The 14,711-nt window shown below is 36.7% G+C and overlaps 1 protein-coding gene across 1 annotated transcript in view; it reads left to right on the top strand.

The window, feature by feature from the left end:
* LOC119245581 (protein diaphanous homolog 2) overlaps nucleotides 1-13,962 on the top strand; it is a 711,837-nt gene extending 697,875 nt beyond the window's left edge. The window contains exons 23-24 of the mRNA XM_054695882.1: nucleotides 12,119-12,264; nucleotides 13,924-13,962. Coding sequence (XP_054551857.1) covers nucleotides 12,119-12,264; nucleotides 13,924-13,962 — 185 coding nt within the window. The remainder of the gene's footprint in view (nucleotides 1-12,118; nucleotides 12,265-13,923) is intronic.
* The last annotated feature ends 749 nt before the right edge of the window (nucleotides 13,963-14,711 follow it).

The raw sequence follows: 14,711 nt of genomic DNA, 5'->3' as shown, positions 1-14,711 counted from the left end.
AAGGTCCAAAGCTAACTCTTGATCTTTCCTCGCAAGTATCCCCTGCAAATGTATCCATTTCAGTTGTTCATTCCAGAAACCTGGGAATCATTATTAATAATTCCCTCTTCTTTACAGGTCACATTTCACCCACCCCAGTGTGCTCTACCTCTAAAATACCTAGCAATGCATACATAGTGTGCATCTCTGTCCATGCTAATCTAAGCCACCATCATGCTGTAGAGACTATAATAATTGTTTTATAACTCCTCCCTTTTCCATTCTTATCCTCTTTCTCCAGTCCCTGTATATCAGACAGAGTTATCTTAAAGTATAAATGTAATCAACTTCTCCTGTTTGAAGCCCTTCAGTGCTTTTCCACTCCATTTAGGATGAAACCTAAACTCCTTATCTTATCCTACAAGACCCTGCCTACCTCTGAATCTCATCTTTTAATCCATCATTTGCTTATTAGGTAAAATACATTAAGGTATAATAGGTTTATGAGATGATACTACCTGGATAAACCCTACTTTATTTATGACTGATTTCAGTAGTGAGAAACTTCAAAAATTACGGGAATTATATCCTCTAATTGGTTTAGTTTGCATTGATAGTCTCTGATCTGTGGACATATAGTAATGCTATTAGGATTCACAGTCAGTTAATGAATCAGGAGAATGTAGCCATAAGATTACTATACCCTTCCAAGCATCTTTTATTTGACTTGTAACCCTATTACCAAACAGAAAAACTGCTAATCTGGGCAGTACTAATGTGGAATGAACTCTAATGACTCCAACATATGACCTCAGCACTGACACTGATCTCATGACAATCTGCATTCAATTTGGGTGAAAGTTGATGGCTTTTTATATATGCACATTTATGGACATTATGCATTAGTGTTGTTCCAGAGAACCCTGGTTAAATGCAAGAATAATTATGTCATATTATACAGATCAATTAATTGCCTTATTAAGTTTAGGAATAGAGTTCATGGAAAATTTGGCCACAATCACAAAAATTATGCTCAAGAAGCCTAACATCCTTTTAATATAGCATTATAGCTTTATGATGACACTATCTACATGTATTTAATCCTTGCCAAGTAGTATGTGTGAGAAAATATTCAAATGGTTTATCAATCGTATAATCTTTCCACACCTTATTAACAATATAATATAATAGAGTAAGGACATGTTAATAAAGCTACCATTAAGTGATTGATCAGATGAAAATTGTAATGCAGATTCAAGAAACAGGTAGTTATCCTGGTATGATCATTTCTCACATCTGGTTTATCAGAACTTTCGCAACATTTAATAGAGTTATTTTCTATGTGGTTTTGTGAATTTTTTTCCAAAATTATTAAATATTATAGCCCAAGGCTAAGTATACATATAGACTCAAAATTCCAAATTTTACAAACTTGTAATTTTAGATTCTTAAATTAATTTTTTTTCTTTCTAGTCATAGTCAAGAAGTCTACATTTTCATAGCCCACAATCACTAATTTATTTTTACAACCTTTGACTGTGATATGAAGTAGACTCCTTTGACAAGATCCCTTTTACCAATAGTGTTCTAATTCCAAGGAATGAAGAATGGAAGAATATATTTTATAGAATCCAAAAGTGAGAAAACCTTAGGATAGGATTGTTATAAAGGATTTATTAGCATTTGAAGGTTCTGGCATTCTTTTATTGAGGAGAATGTTGTCCCAGCCATTTTAACAAAATATCTAGGGATGGTCCATTTCATATAGCCCAATCTCAATCAACAAAGACTTGACCATTAAAATTACTCTAGTTTGGGGCCTTCCCGGTGGCACAGCGGTTAAGCGCTGGGCTGCGAAGCTGCCCACAGCCTCTGCAGTGCAGGTTCGATCCCCAGCCACCAGCGAGGGTCCCACAGGGCGCACAGACCTCTCCTGCTGCGCCCACTGCTCCCCTCAGCAGTGTATCTCGGTCCTTCTGCCTGTTCTGCTCCCCGCTCTGGCTCTGGTGAATTCTCTCACCCTCTGTGCTTCTGACTATACCCAGTGCTTATAGAAATAAAAAAATAAGTAAATCTTTAAAAAAAAATTACTCTAGTTTGAAGTATGGGTGAGTGAGGGAGCTTTTACTGCAAGGAAAATAAACTTTAGAAGGAATCTTCTTGATGAGCACCAACTATTTCATAAGACTATATCCAGCATTGTTTTATAGAAGCTTCAGTTTGCATATGTACTTTCCAATCCTGGCCTTGAGCTAAAACTGTCAACAAGAGTATGAGATTTCTGTTTGTTTTTTAGCCTTTGATTTAAAAATTCACACATACTATTTGCTGCAGGCAGAATAACAGTTGCAGAAGACACAACAGGTGAGGGAACTACAATTCTTCACAGGCAGCTTGACTATCTGTCCACTGCTGGTGGTTCAGTACTCAGGCTACAGAATTATTCTCTGCAAATCATTCTTTACTGGGTCTCAAGCTTTCTGTTCCTCCTTTTACTGAAGCTGTCCTTTAGGCATACATTCTATCATTATTAAATGTTTTTCCTCATTTTGTCAGATGGCTTCATTTGTTTATTAAGAGGACAAAAAATAACTTTCAGACAGAACTTCTACAGATGTATGAACCCAGATGTTGAAATATGCTTAATGAAGTTTTTAGAGTTAAATGTGCACATGGTTTATAAAACAGTTTTCATATGGAAATACTTCTGTTCTGCATGTTAGTTCAAACCATATTATGAATCCAATTTAGAAAACCTGCACCTTATTCCTACAACTCATGAAATAGAGGCAAGTGGTGACAATTTTGAATAAATATTAGGAATGTGTATTTTTAAATTTCATTTAATAAGGATTCTGGTTAAATTGTGTGTTTTCTGTTAAGTTGACTTTTTAACATTTTTCTCCCTGAAGCAAGCATTATATTCTAAATGATTTTTTTCTTCATAAGAATTTCTTATTTGGGTTTCATTTACTACTTATTTTCTTTAAAGGTCTGAGAAGTTCACAGTGATGAGCTTTTTCTGTTGCTGTTATATAACCCTTTGACTTTATTTCCATGTCTAGCATTAATATAAGATGAAACTATTTACTTGTGAATGTACTTGAGAAAGAATACAACTGTGCTTATTGTTCAGACTGCTTATAGTGTCCTTTTCTTTTCAACATATGTTTTCTGAATGAGTCACTTAAATGGTGTGCCATCAACTGATAGTAATTCTTCAACAAAATATATTAATTTAAGGAAAATTACAGGGCTTGTAATCATGTTTGAGCCTATTCACATACAGACTTTTAATAGTAAATTTTTACTTGGCCCTTTTTTTTTTTCAACTTGGCCTTTCTTAAAGCAAAGATACAATAAGTACTCTTACTTTGTCAGTGGAAAGAAATTTACGGAAGTATTTAATTGAGAGAAAAAATTATCAAGTTCCTGGAAAAGCTTCTATATTTAAATTAAATTACAAATGCTGTACATGGTCTGGAGAATGTCACCAGAATACTGTGATTTTTTTTCCCCTCAGAATGCATATCAGTTCCCTAATATATTATGTAATTAAGAGTTTTTCAATTTAAAATATCATTTAATATTTGAATTAGTGTAAGTCTTAAAGTATCTTGAATGAAGATCAGACCACTCTCAGATATTTGCTTGAAGCCATGAAAAAAGCCTATGTATATTTTTCAAATAAAGTAAGTAGATAAACAAGATTTGTGGGGAAAGTTTCTCCCTACATATAACTCAAGAGAGTATACTGAGCTTAAAAGGTTATTTATGGAGTACAAGGAAGAAAGCTATAATAAAGAACCTGATAGCTATAATTTAATTTTTAGTGTTATATTTCAGATTCAGCAATTCAGTAGCAGATGTAAAAAATGAAATGAGAGAAAAAAATTAAAGTGCCACCAGACTGACTAATCAGTCATTGAAAATGCCTGTAGTAGGAATTTGCTCAGATAGAAAATGTTTGCACTGTCATTAAATACTCCCTAATTTATATTAGTGAACTAATATAATGACAGGCACAAAAATATACCCTGAGGCTGAAGCTATGCTGGAGACAAGCATTTCTAATCCACTCTGGTATTTAAATGTTCTTGGAACTCCAGGTACCCGCCATCTCCTCATCTCCTCCCACAACCATTTAAAAAAAAAAAAAAAATCTTGCACACACATGTGCACACATGCTTTCTCTCTCTCTCTCTCTCTCTCTCTCTCTCTCTCTCTCTCTCTCTCTCTCTCTCTCCTCTCCTCTCCTCTCTCTCCCTCTCCCTCTCCCTCCCTCCCATCCATCCATCCATGCATACATACATACATCTTCAAGTAATAATAGAAGTAGTGTAGGCTAAGACATAATTACTCACACTGACCCCCAGCTCTTGAGAGTGAAGCAAATGTATTCAAGACAAGTAGTCAGGCAAGTACATGTGTGTTCATTCTTTTCTAATACTTTCTTTTAAAAATCTGCCCATTTTAAGTCAAATCTAAAAGGTGCAAAATAATATTTATATATCTCCAGAGAAATAAAGGCTACTGCTCAGGTTTTTTATTTCTAGAAATATTCATTAAATTTAGAACTTTGCTAATATCTCTTACAAATTGACTGTTGATTAGTATAATTGTCACTAATTCCCAGACCTAAAATCCCATGTACCCTGTAAAACCTCCAAACAGAAAATACAATCTAAGTTTAGTTCTTTTGATTTGCAAAAGAACAATGTTAATTAAATAAGGCCATAGTGGAGTAGCAGGTAGAGTATAGCCAGGTTTTTTTGTTTGTTATTGTTCAGATTACATCTAAATTATTTGATTCTTAGTGATACATATACAGGAATTTGTTAGAAGGTACAGTGTAGAGTGAAGAATAGTGGATGGTGAAATGAATGTTTATAGATTACCTAGTATGTACCAGGTATAATGGCAGTCGCTTTATAGCTGTAAAATTGTTTAATTGAATGATTAACCTTTAAGAACAATATTACATTCATTTTACAAATAGGGAAAAGAAGACCCAGAGAGGTTAAGTGATTGGCCAAAGGTAGCCCAACTAGTACTTGGTGTAGCATAATTTATTTTTTTAAAGATTTATTTATTTATGTAAGAACTGGGGTACAGGCCAGATGCGCGAGAGGGTGAGAGGGTTCACCAGAGACAGAGCAGGGAATGGAACAGGCAGACTGACGTAATACACTACTGAGGGGAGCAGCGGGCGAGATAGGAGAGGTTTGCTTTGCCATGTGGGATTCTTGCTGGCCGGCCGGGATCGAACCCACACTGCAGAGGCTGTGGACAGCTTCACAGTGCAGCGCTCAACCACCTGTGCCACCAGGGAGGCCCAGTGTAGCATAATTTAGCATTCAGTTTGGTTTGACTCTTAAGACCATGCCTGTCCCACTCAAATCTAGGTGACATGTACTTTTGAATGTTTCCAAAACCTTGGGGAGGTGTCATGTTTTATGACTCCTCCCATGTACTTGTTACAGCAAGAACTGACTCAGGCTCAGCATGCAACAACAGGGCTTACTAAAAAAGGGGAAATTGGGAAAAAGGAAAGATTTTCTAAGACTATCTGTCCTACCCAGATAGCCTCCACAGTGTCGAGTAGTCCAAACAAAAAGCTGTTTGTGCTAAGCTGTGGTCCTTTCAATGAGAGCCTAGATCTGGTGGCACACTGATACATGGTGGAACACAACCCAACTTGTGGTAGTAAGTGGATTTACTCACAGGTGGCACTACTGAGGCAGCACCACAGCAGCCAGCAGCAGAAATTTGAAGAGTAGGCTAGACAGCAGTAGACCCAGCAGCACCAAGAGGTGGTGCCTGATGCACAGCAGGCAGGGCCAGCAGTCAAGCAGGGGTGCTGCAGGATCAGAAGTGGTGAACAATTTAGAGATGCTGGACAACACTTAGAGGTTGATGGGCAGAGGTAGGCAGTGCTCCTCAACACTGGTCAGCAGGTGGTGATGTGGAGGGTCAGGCATCAGTGTTGTAGCTCTGATGGAGTCACCCACAGACCAATGGTGGGCAGCTCTTTGGAGGTTGTACCAGAGGATTGGGCACCAGTGTATAGCTCTTTCAGAGGTGCAAGGCACAGACCTGCAGCACTTATAAGCAGGTGATGTGGAAGCAGAGCTGGAGGCAGGAATGTGGTCAGGTAGTCAACCAGGTGATGATGCTGGAGGATCAGGCATCAACCGTGAGGAGGTGGTGGTCAGAAGCAGAGATCAGATGATAAGGTCTAGATTAATGAAGGTATTGATGAATGAAGGTCCTGATCTCTGCTGCCCTGTTTGTATTCCCTTCAGGGTACTTTCCTTTCAAACCTGATTGCCCATTTTCAAAATAGGCAACATTTCCAAGACTTGATTGGCACTGGTGCAGTCTCAATCCTGATTGTGTTTATAAGACCCTGTGGGTCTCAAAACCGGAATGGTGCCATTGCCAGCTCAAACCTTATTGATCTATTTATGAAACCATGCCAGTTTTGATACTGAGACCCAGCTGGTGCCTCACTCCTGCCAGGCGACAAGGTTGGTCATCGCATCCTGGGACAAAGTGGAATAGGGCAAGATGAGGTGCATCCAAGAACCACAGGAAATGCTCTTACATTTATGCCAATAAGTGATAAAGGGTACAGATTTCATTTTACCTTATTGGCCCTCCAGGTCCTAGAAATATTGCTTTGCATTTGCAGTTTCCTGAGTAGATAACATTTGGTTTATATTACACCTGCTCAAAAGTAATACAAACCTCATATAGTTTTTGTGAGGATTAAGTGAGTTAATACATAAAACTACTGAGAATAGTATCTAGTCCATGGTAAGTAGTCAGTAAATATTAATTATTACTTAAAATGCTAATTAATGACTCACACGTATACCTTAGGAGGACTAGTTGAAGGAGCTGGGTGTTTGTACCTTGGGCAGATTAAGAAGTGATTGGCACCTTTCTTTAAAAATAAGAAAGAGGGGGCCTCCCCTGGTGGTGCAGCAGTTGAGCACTGGGCTGCAAAGCTGCCTGCATCCTCTGCAGCACCAGTTCCATCTCAGGCCACCAGGGGAGGGTCCCACATGGCTTGACAGACCTCTCCTGCCATGCCCGCTGCTCCCCTCTGCAGTGTATTTTGTTGCTCTGCCTGTTCTGTTGCCCGCTCTGGCTCTGGTGAATTCTCTCACCCTCCTGCGCTTCTGACTGTACCCAGTGCTTGTATAAATAAATAAATAAAACTTTAAAAAAAAAAAAAAGAAAGGAAGGAAGGAAGGAAGGAGGAGGGAGGGAGGGAGGGAGGGAGGGAGGGAGGGAGGGTGGGGAGGGAGGGAGGGAGGAGGAAGGAAGGAAGGAAGGAAGGAAGGAAGGAAGGAAGGAAGGAAGGAAGGAAGGAAGGAAGGAAGGAAGGAAGGAAGGAAGGAAGGAAGGAAGGAAGGAAGGAAGGAAGGAAGGAAAGGGCCTCCACAGTGGCGAAGCAGGTTGAGCGCCGCGCTGTGAAGCTGTCCTCAGCCTCTGCAGCACTGGTTCAATTCACAGCCAGCCAGGGAGAAACCCACATGGCGCGGCAGACCTCTCCTGCCGCCCGCTGCTCCCTTCAGTAGTGTCTTCGGTCCATCTGCCTGTTCTGCTCCCTGCTCTGTCTCTGGTGAATTCTCTCACCCTCCTGTGCCTCTGACTGTATCCCAGTTCTTGTATAAATAAATAAATCTTTAAAAAAATTTAAAAAATAAAATAAAAAATAAAAATAAGAAAGAGACTTGATCATTGCTGTTACAAGGCAAAATGAGGACTGATGTGTGCAGAGTTCAAGTAGGTTGATATGATAATGAGTTAACAAAAATGCTTCTGATTCTATCAACTGTCAAAAATGGAGTAAGTCACTTATTATAGTGAATCCTCTGTTCTGCATCTAGTTCATGCACTACTGTAGATAAGGTGGCCTCTCCTCTGCCATATCACAACTCCAAGCCTGGGTCATCTGCCTTGCTCCCCAGCCAGAGTAGAAAGTTGACAGACAGCCCTTCAAACAGAATTTCACCAATGCAAGACAAGCAGTGAGAAGGAACTGGCAGGTGAATTGCTGATCCCCACTAGCAAATTCTTCCAAGCTGCAGTTGTTTTGTTTGTCTACTCTGGAGAACAGGAACAACTACATAATTAATGAGGCTTCATGCAAAATGAAAATGCAGGGCATCATTACAAAAAGTATTAAGAATTTAAAAATGACAATAATAAAGCATTAAACAAAGTACAGGGACCTTCTAAGCATGAAGCCCTGCACAAACTGTGCAGGTCACATCCCCATGAAGTTACCCCTGACAAACAATTTGAGATGCTACACAACCAGCTGTAGTGCTTGTAAAGTGACGGCCAGTTCAGTAACTTCCCCTGTTATGTTTCCTTTCCTTTTCCCTCATGCCCATTGCCCTGGGGTTGCATTCTACCAGCATCTCAATAAGACCTTAATATGCAAGCTTTGTCTTGGTCTCTGTTTTCTAGAAACTTAGACTAGGATTCTGTGTAACCTGAGTTTTTCAAATTTGAGAGGCTGGTGCAAATCTTCTTTAATGTCATTCTTACTCTAAGATGCCATAATTCCACCAATTTAAGGATATTCGTTTTATATTAATGGTATTGTTCATTTGCTACAGTCATAAATTTTGTACATGGGCTAGAATACTTGAATTATTACATCTCCAGTATTTTATCCTACTATGCCAAGGCATAAATTAATTATTCATTAGAGGGGAATAATAAGGTAGCCTAATATAGAAAGGTGCCCCTTTACTTATCTTCTTTACCCTAGTTCTCACTTTCCCATTTATCTAAGCATTTCCTGCAAACCTCCCTCCTTATATATATTAGACAGATTTCAACTTCCTACTTCTTTTCCATACTTACATAATAGTAAATATGATGACATTTCGATCATTGATTGTTTCTTACCTCTGTATGTACATTCAATTTCAGAAGTGGTCATAAATTTAAATCTGAACCAAAAGTTCTTGCAATACAGTAGCCCTTCTTACCCTCTGGGGATAGAGCCCAGGACCCCTAGCAAATTCTTGAAACCATGGATAGCATGGAAACCAATATAAAGCTATATATTTTTTTTCCTATACATGCATACACATACATACATATGATAAAGTTTAATTTATAAAGCAGGCACAGTAAGAGCTCAACAATAGCTAATAATTTAAAAAAAAAAACAGTTTTAACAATATACTGTAATAAAAGCTATGTGAATGTAGTCTTTTTCTCTCTCTCTGAAAATATCTTATTAAATATAATATCTTTTTGTGATATGGTTGAAATAAAGTTCCCAGTAGCTCTGCTGCTCAGGATCAATGTGAAACCATGGACTACTATATACATATTTATTGAACAGATATTTATTGACTAGCATACATAAAGCACTGATAAGTACTGAGGTATAAGCAAAGAATTAGATGCAGATCTTACCATAAAGTAGCATAAGGTTTCATAGCAGAGTCTCTGTGTTTATGACACTAGTCTTAAATAATTTTAATTCAAATCAAAGGGTGATGATAGCACATGACTGAGGGGCACCACAGGACTCCAAACTTTTAATATATGTGCTCTAAGGGATGTAATCTAGCCATCCACTGCACAAAGGCAAAGAAAGCAGACTCAGTCTGAAAGATCTTTATTAGAATCAGTGTGCATAGGGAGCGATGAAAGGATATTAATTTCCCAATAAAACTTCCCAAATTATCGATCCACTGGTTGACAAGTATCCAGCCAAACAGACTCGGCCTGAAACAGGGCCGTTGAGGCCTGAAAGCTTGCCACAAAACCCTCTGGCACCTCTGGCAGGGAACCATAAGAAAGGGGTGAAGCAGGTCTGGGACAGAAGATGAGATGCAAAACTCAAAATAGAAATCAAGGTAAAGACTGTCATTGTCTCTGCCAAGGACAGGCAAACCATGTGTCTCTTACCCATGAATCTCTTCCACTTCTCCTGCAAGTTTCCTCTGCAGCAGTACTAGGTTCCAAGTCGGACTGCAGAAATAAGAGAGCCATGCCTGCATATGTTTAGTTATAAGTGAAGCATGACTGCTTATATCCACGCCTAGTTGTCATTAGCACTTCTGTTAAGGAAGTCCAGTGGGTGGCTTACTGGGACTTGTAATCCAAGGTGACTGCATGTAAGCAGGAGCAGGTACCACCCCTCCATAAGGTCTTTCTATAGCAGTGAGTCATGGAAGATAACTTAGAAAAAAAGTGCCTGTAAATGGTAGGGAATTTGGACTAGAAATCCAGAGGAATTTATAGAGAAGCAAGTATTTGACATGTGAAATTGAGGAGACAAATGATTGAAAACTATTGTTTTTATTTAGAATTCAATATTGAAGTAAAAAAAAGTATTTTTACTAGATTAAAAGTATTCTGTTATTATTTATCTATTTTTTGTGTACAGCATATCTTGATAGACTATTTCTGCATTGAATAATCAGAAGATGAATCTTCATCATCATCCCTTTTTCGCTACTGGAATTGCTATTGCTTTTGGTAGTAGGATTAGTATTGTGACCTAAACCTGGCCTTTGGGCATATTTTGTTCATTGCAAAAAGTTGTTATGAGTGTATTTCTTCCATGTAATCTAAATGACATAAACAACTTGTCAATTTGTTATCTTCAGTTTTTCAGTCATGCAAGTAGAAAAGGAGAAATCTTTTGAATTATTAGTGTAAATCTACTGGAAAAATTCAAGTGAAAAAAATTTATTCTTAATGTTAGAGAAAATTATTTCCTCCACAGCAAACTAATTTTTTAAGCAATGATCACTGAGCCATTGGTAAATTTTTGGCAATACAAAACTCTCTTGAGGCTTCTCCAATAAAGAATAATTTCCAAGATTGTCAAATCTAAATAAATGGAACTAAATTGGACAGAGTATTTGAGATCATAGATTAATAGAAAAAAATGTCTTTAGTGTTGATATTTGATTTCCAGTCTCTTGAACTTCCATGTACATTTCAGTGAATTTCTCCTTGTAGAGTCATAAAGGTATATGCATCAGTGAGATGAATTTGTATCAAAGTGTTTGTCTTAATTTTGTCACAGGGTTGATTTTGTCAGTCTCTTGAATTTTTTATTGTAATCCTGATATGCCTCTGAATGAATTGAAATTTATGTAAAAAAAAAAAGAACTGTGGTATTATTCCATTTGTTTTTCATGGCCCTTTAATGATAACTGTTTCAGAAGCATGGATTTAAAAGCTAATGTCATAGGCTATCTATCAAATTCTAATATTCACCTTGTCTTTTCAACCAGAAACCTGCCAAATGCCATTTGTATTGATAGAAGTGTCTTCATACATAATTGGCAGACATGCAGTAATAGAGTATCTATAGAATGCTGTTAAGTTTATTTAAAAAAAAAAAGACCCCCGTGAAAAAAGGCATCATGAAAGATCTGAAAAATATGCTTGGATTTAGGAACAGTTTGACTACAATACTTAAAATTATTGGTTGTCAATGAGGAGAGAAAAAGAAAAGTGCAGAGGATGTTAGGGGTAATTAAAGCAACTAATGATAGTATTTGAAGGCATGTTGAAGCTTTGTGGGTGTATATATGCATATGTGTTCATTGGGGTTTGCTCTAAATTATCTTTATGTATCAAGAGTTATTTTTCTCATCTCTGTGGGTATGAAAGTACTGAAGACAGAAACTTTTATCAAATTTTGTTTTATAAAAATCAGAATATTCAACAAAAGAAAAATATTTGATCCTTTTATATAATCTTAAATCACTTATACAGCCAAGAATATGCATTAATAAGATAAGATCTCTTTGAACTTTAGTTTCTCTTTAATCTTGAGATTGGATTTTAAAGAATGAAATAGTGGGAATTCCATCTATAAATTTAAATTAAAATGGACTCATTTGAACTAATGGCTGAATAAAATGGGGACATTCCATATTAAATATGATGATTTGCTATCTTATATTACCCGATTTCACTTATTTCATGGAGAGTAGAATTTTTATGAGCAGTAATTCAGAAAAATGTGAGTTGACTTCATGGAACTATTTCCCACATTACTTTAACTGATATTGTTTTAGTAATTTTGTGGAATGCCTAGTAAAATATTCTAAATGCTTTGCACATTGTTCTTTAGTTTCAGCTCAAATTCTCAAGAGCAACCTTGCAACAATGGAACAGCATATTACTCATCTTGAACGTGACATCAAGAATTTACCCCAAGCAGAAAATCAACATGATAAGTTTGTGGAAAAGATGACCATATCCTTTATTTATTTAGATGTCTTATTTGTTTTCTGTGTGTGTGTCTACCTGCCTACCTACCTATCTACCTACCTGCCTGCCTACCCTACCTACTTACCTACTTATATCTATGTACCTACCTGCCTACCATATGGTTAGTTTTGAACTTAACAACCTGTTCACGTTCTGATAAATTCAAGTATACATAATTTTTTCTGTTTTTAATATTAGCAGTGTGAAATTTAGTTCATGATGTTTTGAACTATGTAGAATAGGAAAAAGAGTCATTTTTCAACGAATTTCATTTGAAGACCCAGAAGATATACAAGGTAAGTTTTATGAGGCTTGATTAAACCTAAAACAAAACAAAGTAATATTTTTATGTAGCCAGTTGCTTAATGGAAATCATCAACAGAATTATATTTTTATTTTTTAAAGATTTATTTCTTTATGCATATAAGAACTGGGGTATAGGCTAGAGGTGTTGGGGGTGAGAGGATCCACCAGAGAAAGATTGGGGAACAGAACAGGCAAACTGACTTCAATACACTGCTGAGGGGAGCAGCGGGCGAGTCAGGAGAGATCTACTGTGCCATGTGGGTAGCTCCCTGGCTGGGGATCGAACTCCTGCTGCAGTGGCTGGGGATAGCTTCATAGACTGCGTCTTAACCACTTGCACCACCAAGGAGGCCCAGAGCATTATTTTTTTTTTAATTCTCTTTTTGTGTGCAGGTATTTTCTGAGGGTACATGTGCATTTTCAAGGTCAATCAGAGGATTACTAGTCTTGGTAAGACTGAAAAGGTTGTGAAGGATAAAATGGATGGATAGATTAATTAATCAGTAGATTATGCATTTAAATAAATTATAGTAGCTATATAACATTAAGCATTTCTTGGTAAATTAATGTTTTTAACCCCTATTTTACATATAATATATTCATATAAATTACAGAAACATATAAAAGGAGAACTTGAAAAATAGCATTTGGCTTGAATTGTTTGATGTTAAATCTGGTGTCTAAAGATAAACTACATTAGAGCTGTGGTTTTTTTTTTTTCCTATTTTGGTTTTCAAAAGTTAAAGCCATATCTTCCTCCTCTGGGTTTAAATAAATATTTTGAACTGCAGATTGATTCACCATTTTATATCTCTAGAGGGAATAAATACTATAAATTCTTTATCTGATAATAAGTAAATTCCATCAACAACTATATGGGAGTCACCTTGTTTCAAGGTTAAATCTATTGCCTTTTTTCCTCTTATATGCTTTCTTTCCCTACCCAAGTTGGAAGTTATGGTACTGAACTTGAATTTCTGAAAATGGTGCTTTATATTTATGTGAAGATTTTTTTTCATTCTCCCGTGCTTTGGTTCTTGGATTAACACATTGTTTTCTTAGTTTCATGTGGTTCTTTAGTGATGCTGCATACTTTCATAAATAGAAATAGAAAACATACGTTTGTGGGTGACTGAAGACAGGAAATCCTCAAAAATAACCTTAGATTACATAACTGCCCTCAATGGGAGGCTTAATGTGAGAATTTCTCGTTATTGCTGACTAGGTTTTTCTTTCAAATATGTTATATTGTCCTGTGGCTAGAAACACCACCTACATTTTTCAACTTTGATTTTGATTCTTGCTTCATATATTGAATATAATTCCTGATCCCCTTGTTCTTTTTATTTTCTTGTACAGTTAGCTTATGGCCACATAGCAACTTGCAATATTGAGTAGTCTTTCTTGCTCCTTTAGAAAAAGAAAAGTAATTTAAAACCCTCTAGAAATTGCCCTGGACTCCTTATTCTTTTTCTCTCTTTCTGAAGGTAATTAAGCACTATAAAATGGAAATCCAGAGTCTTCTGTATCTGTATGGTACAGATGAATGGTTATTCTTCATTTATGTGGCACTAAAGTGTGACTATTTGTCCACAAGGGAACTCAAAACTGTATTAAAATGTATGGGACTGTTACTTTGCATAATTATATTTAAATATATATGGGGATTTATTTTACAGAAGAAAGAATAATAAGTTCAATTGGTTAAAATGTCCAATTCATGAATTGCAATGATAGAACTGTTCAAATTATTCTTGGTTTAGAATACTTCTCTGACACCCACTGAGTTTCTATGTTTTAAAAAATTCCTGATAAAATGTTTAATTCTCATGTGGGTAATGTATATGGGTGTGTACACACACACAAACATGCACACACATGCACACGTGTGCGCACACACACATATACACACACAGAGAAAAATGGTAGATCTGTGTGTGTTTAGTGTGTGTGTGTGTTTTATGACAAATCTGTGCCTACTTAATGTGTTTTTCTATTTTTTGGAGCATTGCAAAAGAGAAGATTATCTTAAGGTGGGCTTCTTGATATTGTTTTAAAATTAGAACCATGTTTCTGTTTCTAGTATAGGATTGTTTGTACCTGGATGATCTATCCAATGTTTCTGTCCCCTGCTAATAAATTCTTTT

Source organism: Talpa occidentalis, unplaced genomic scaffold (assembly GCF_014898055.3).
Source record: "Talpa occidentalis isolate TD23 unplaced genomic scaffold, MPIMG_talOcc4v2.1 talOcc4.15, whole genome shotgun sequence".
Taxonomy (NCBI): Eukaryota; Metazoa; Chordata; class Mammalia; order Eulipotyphla; family Talpidae; genus Talpa; species Talpa occidentalis.
This window is presented reverse-complemented; position numbering and strand designations above follow the sequence as displayed.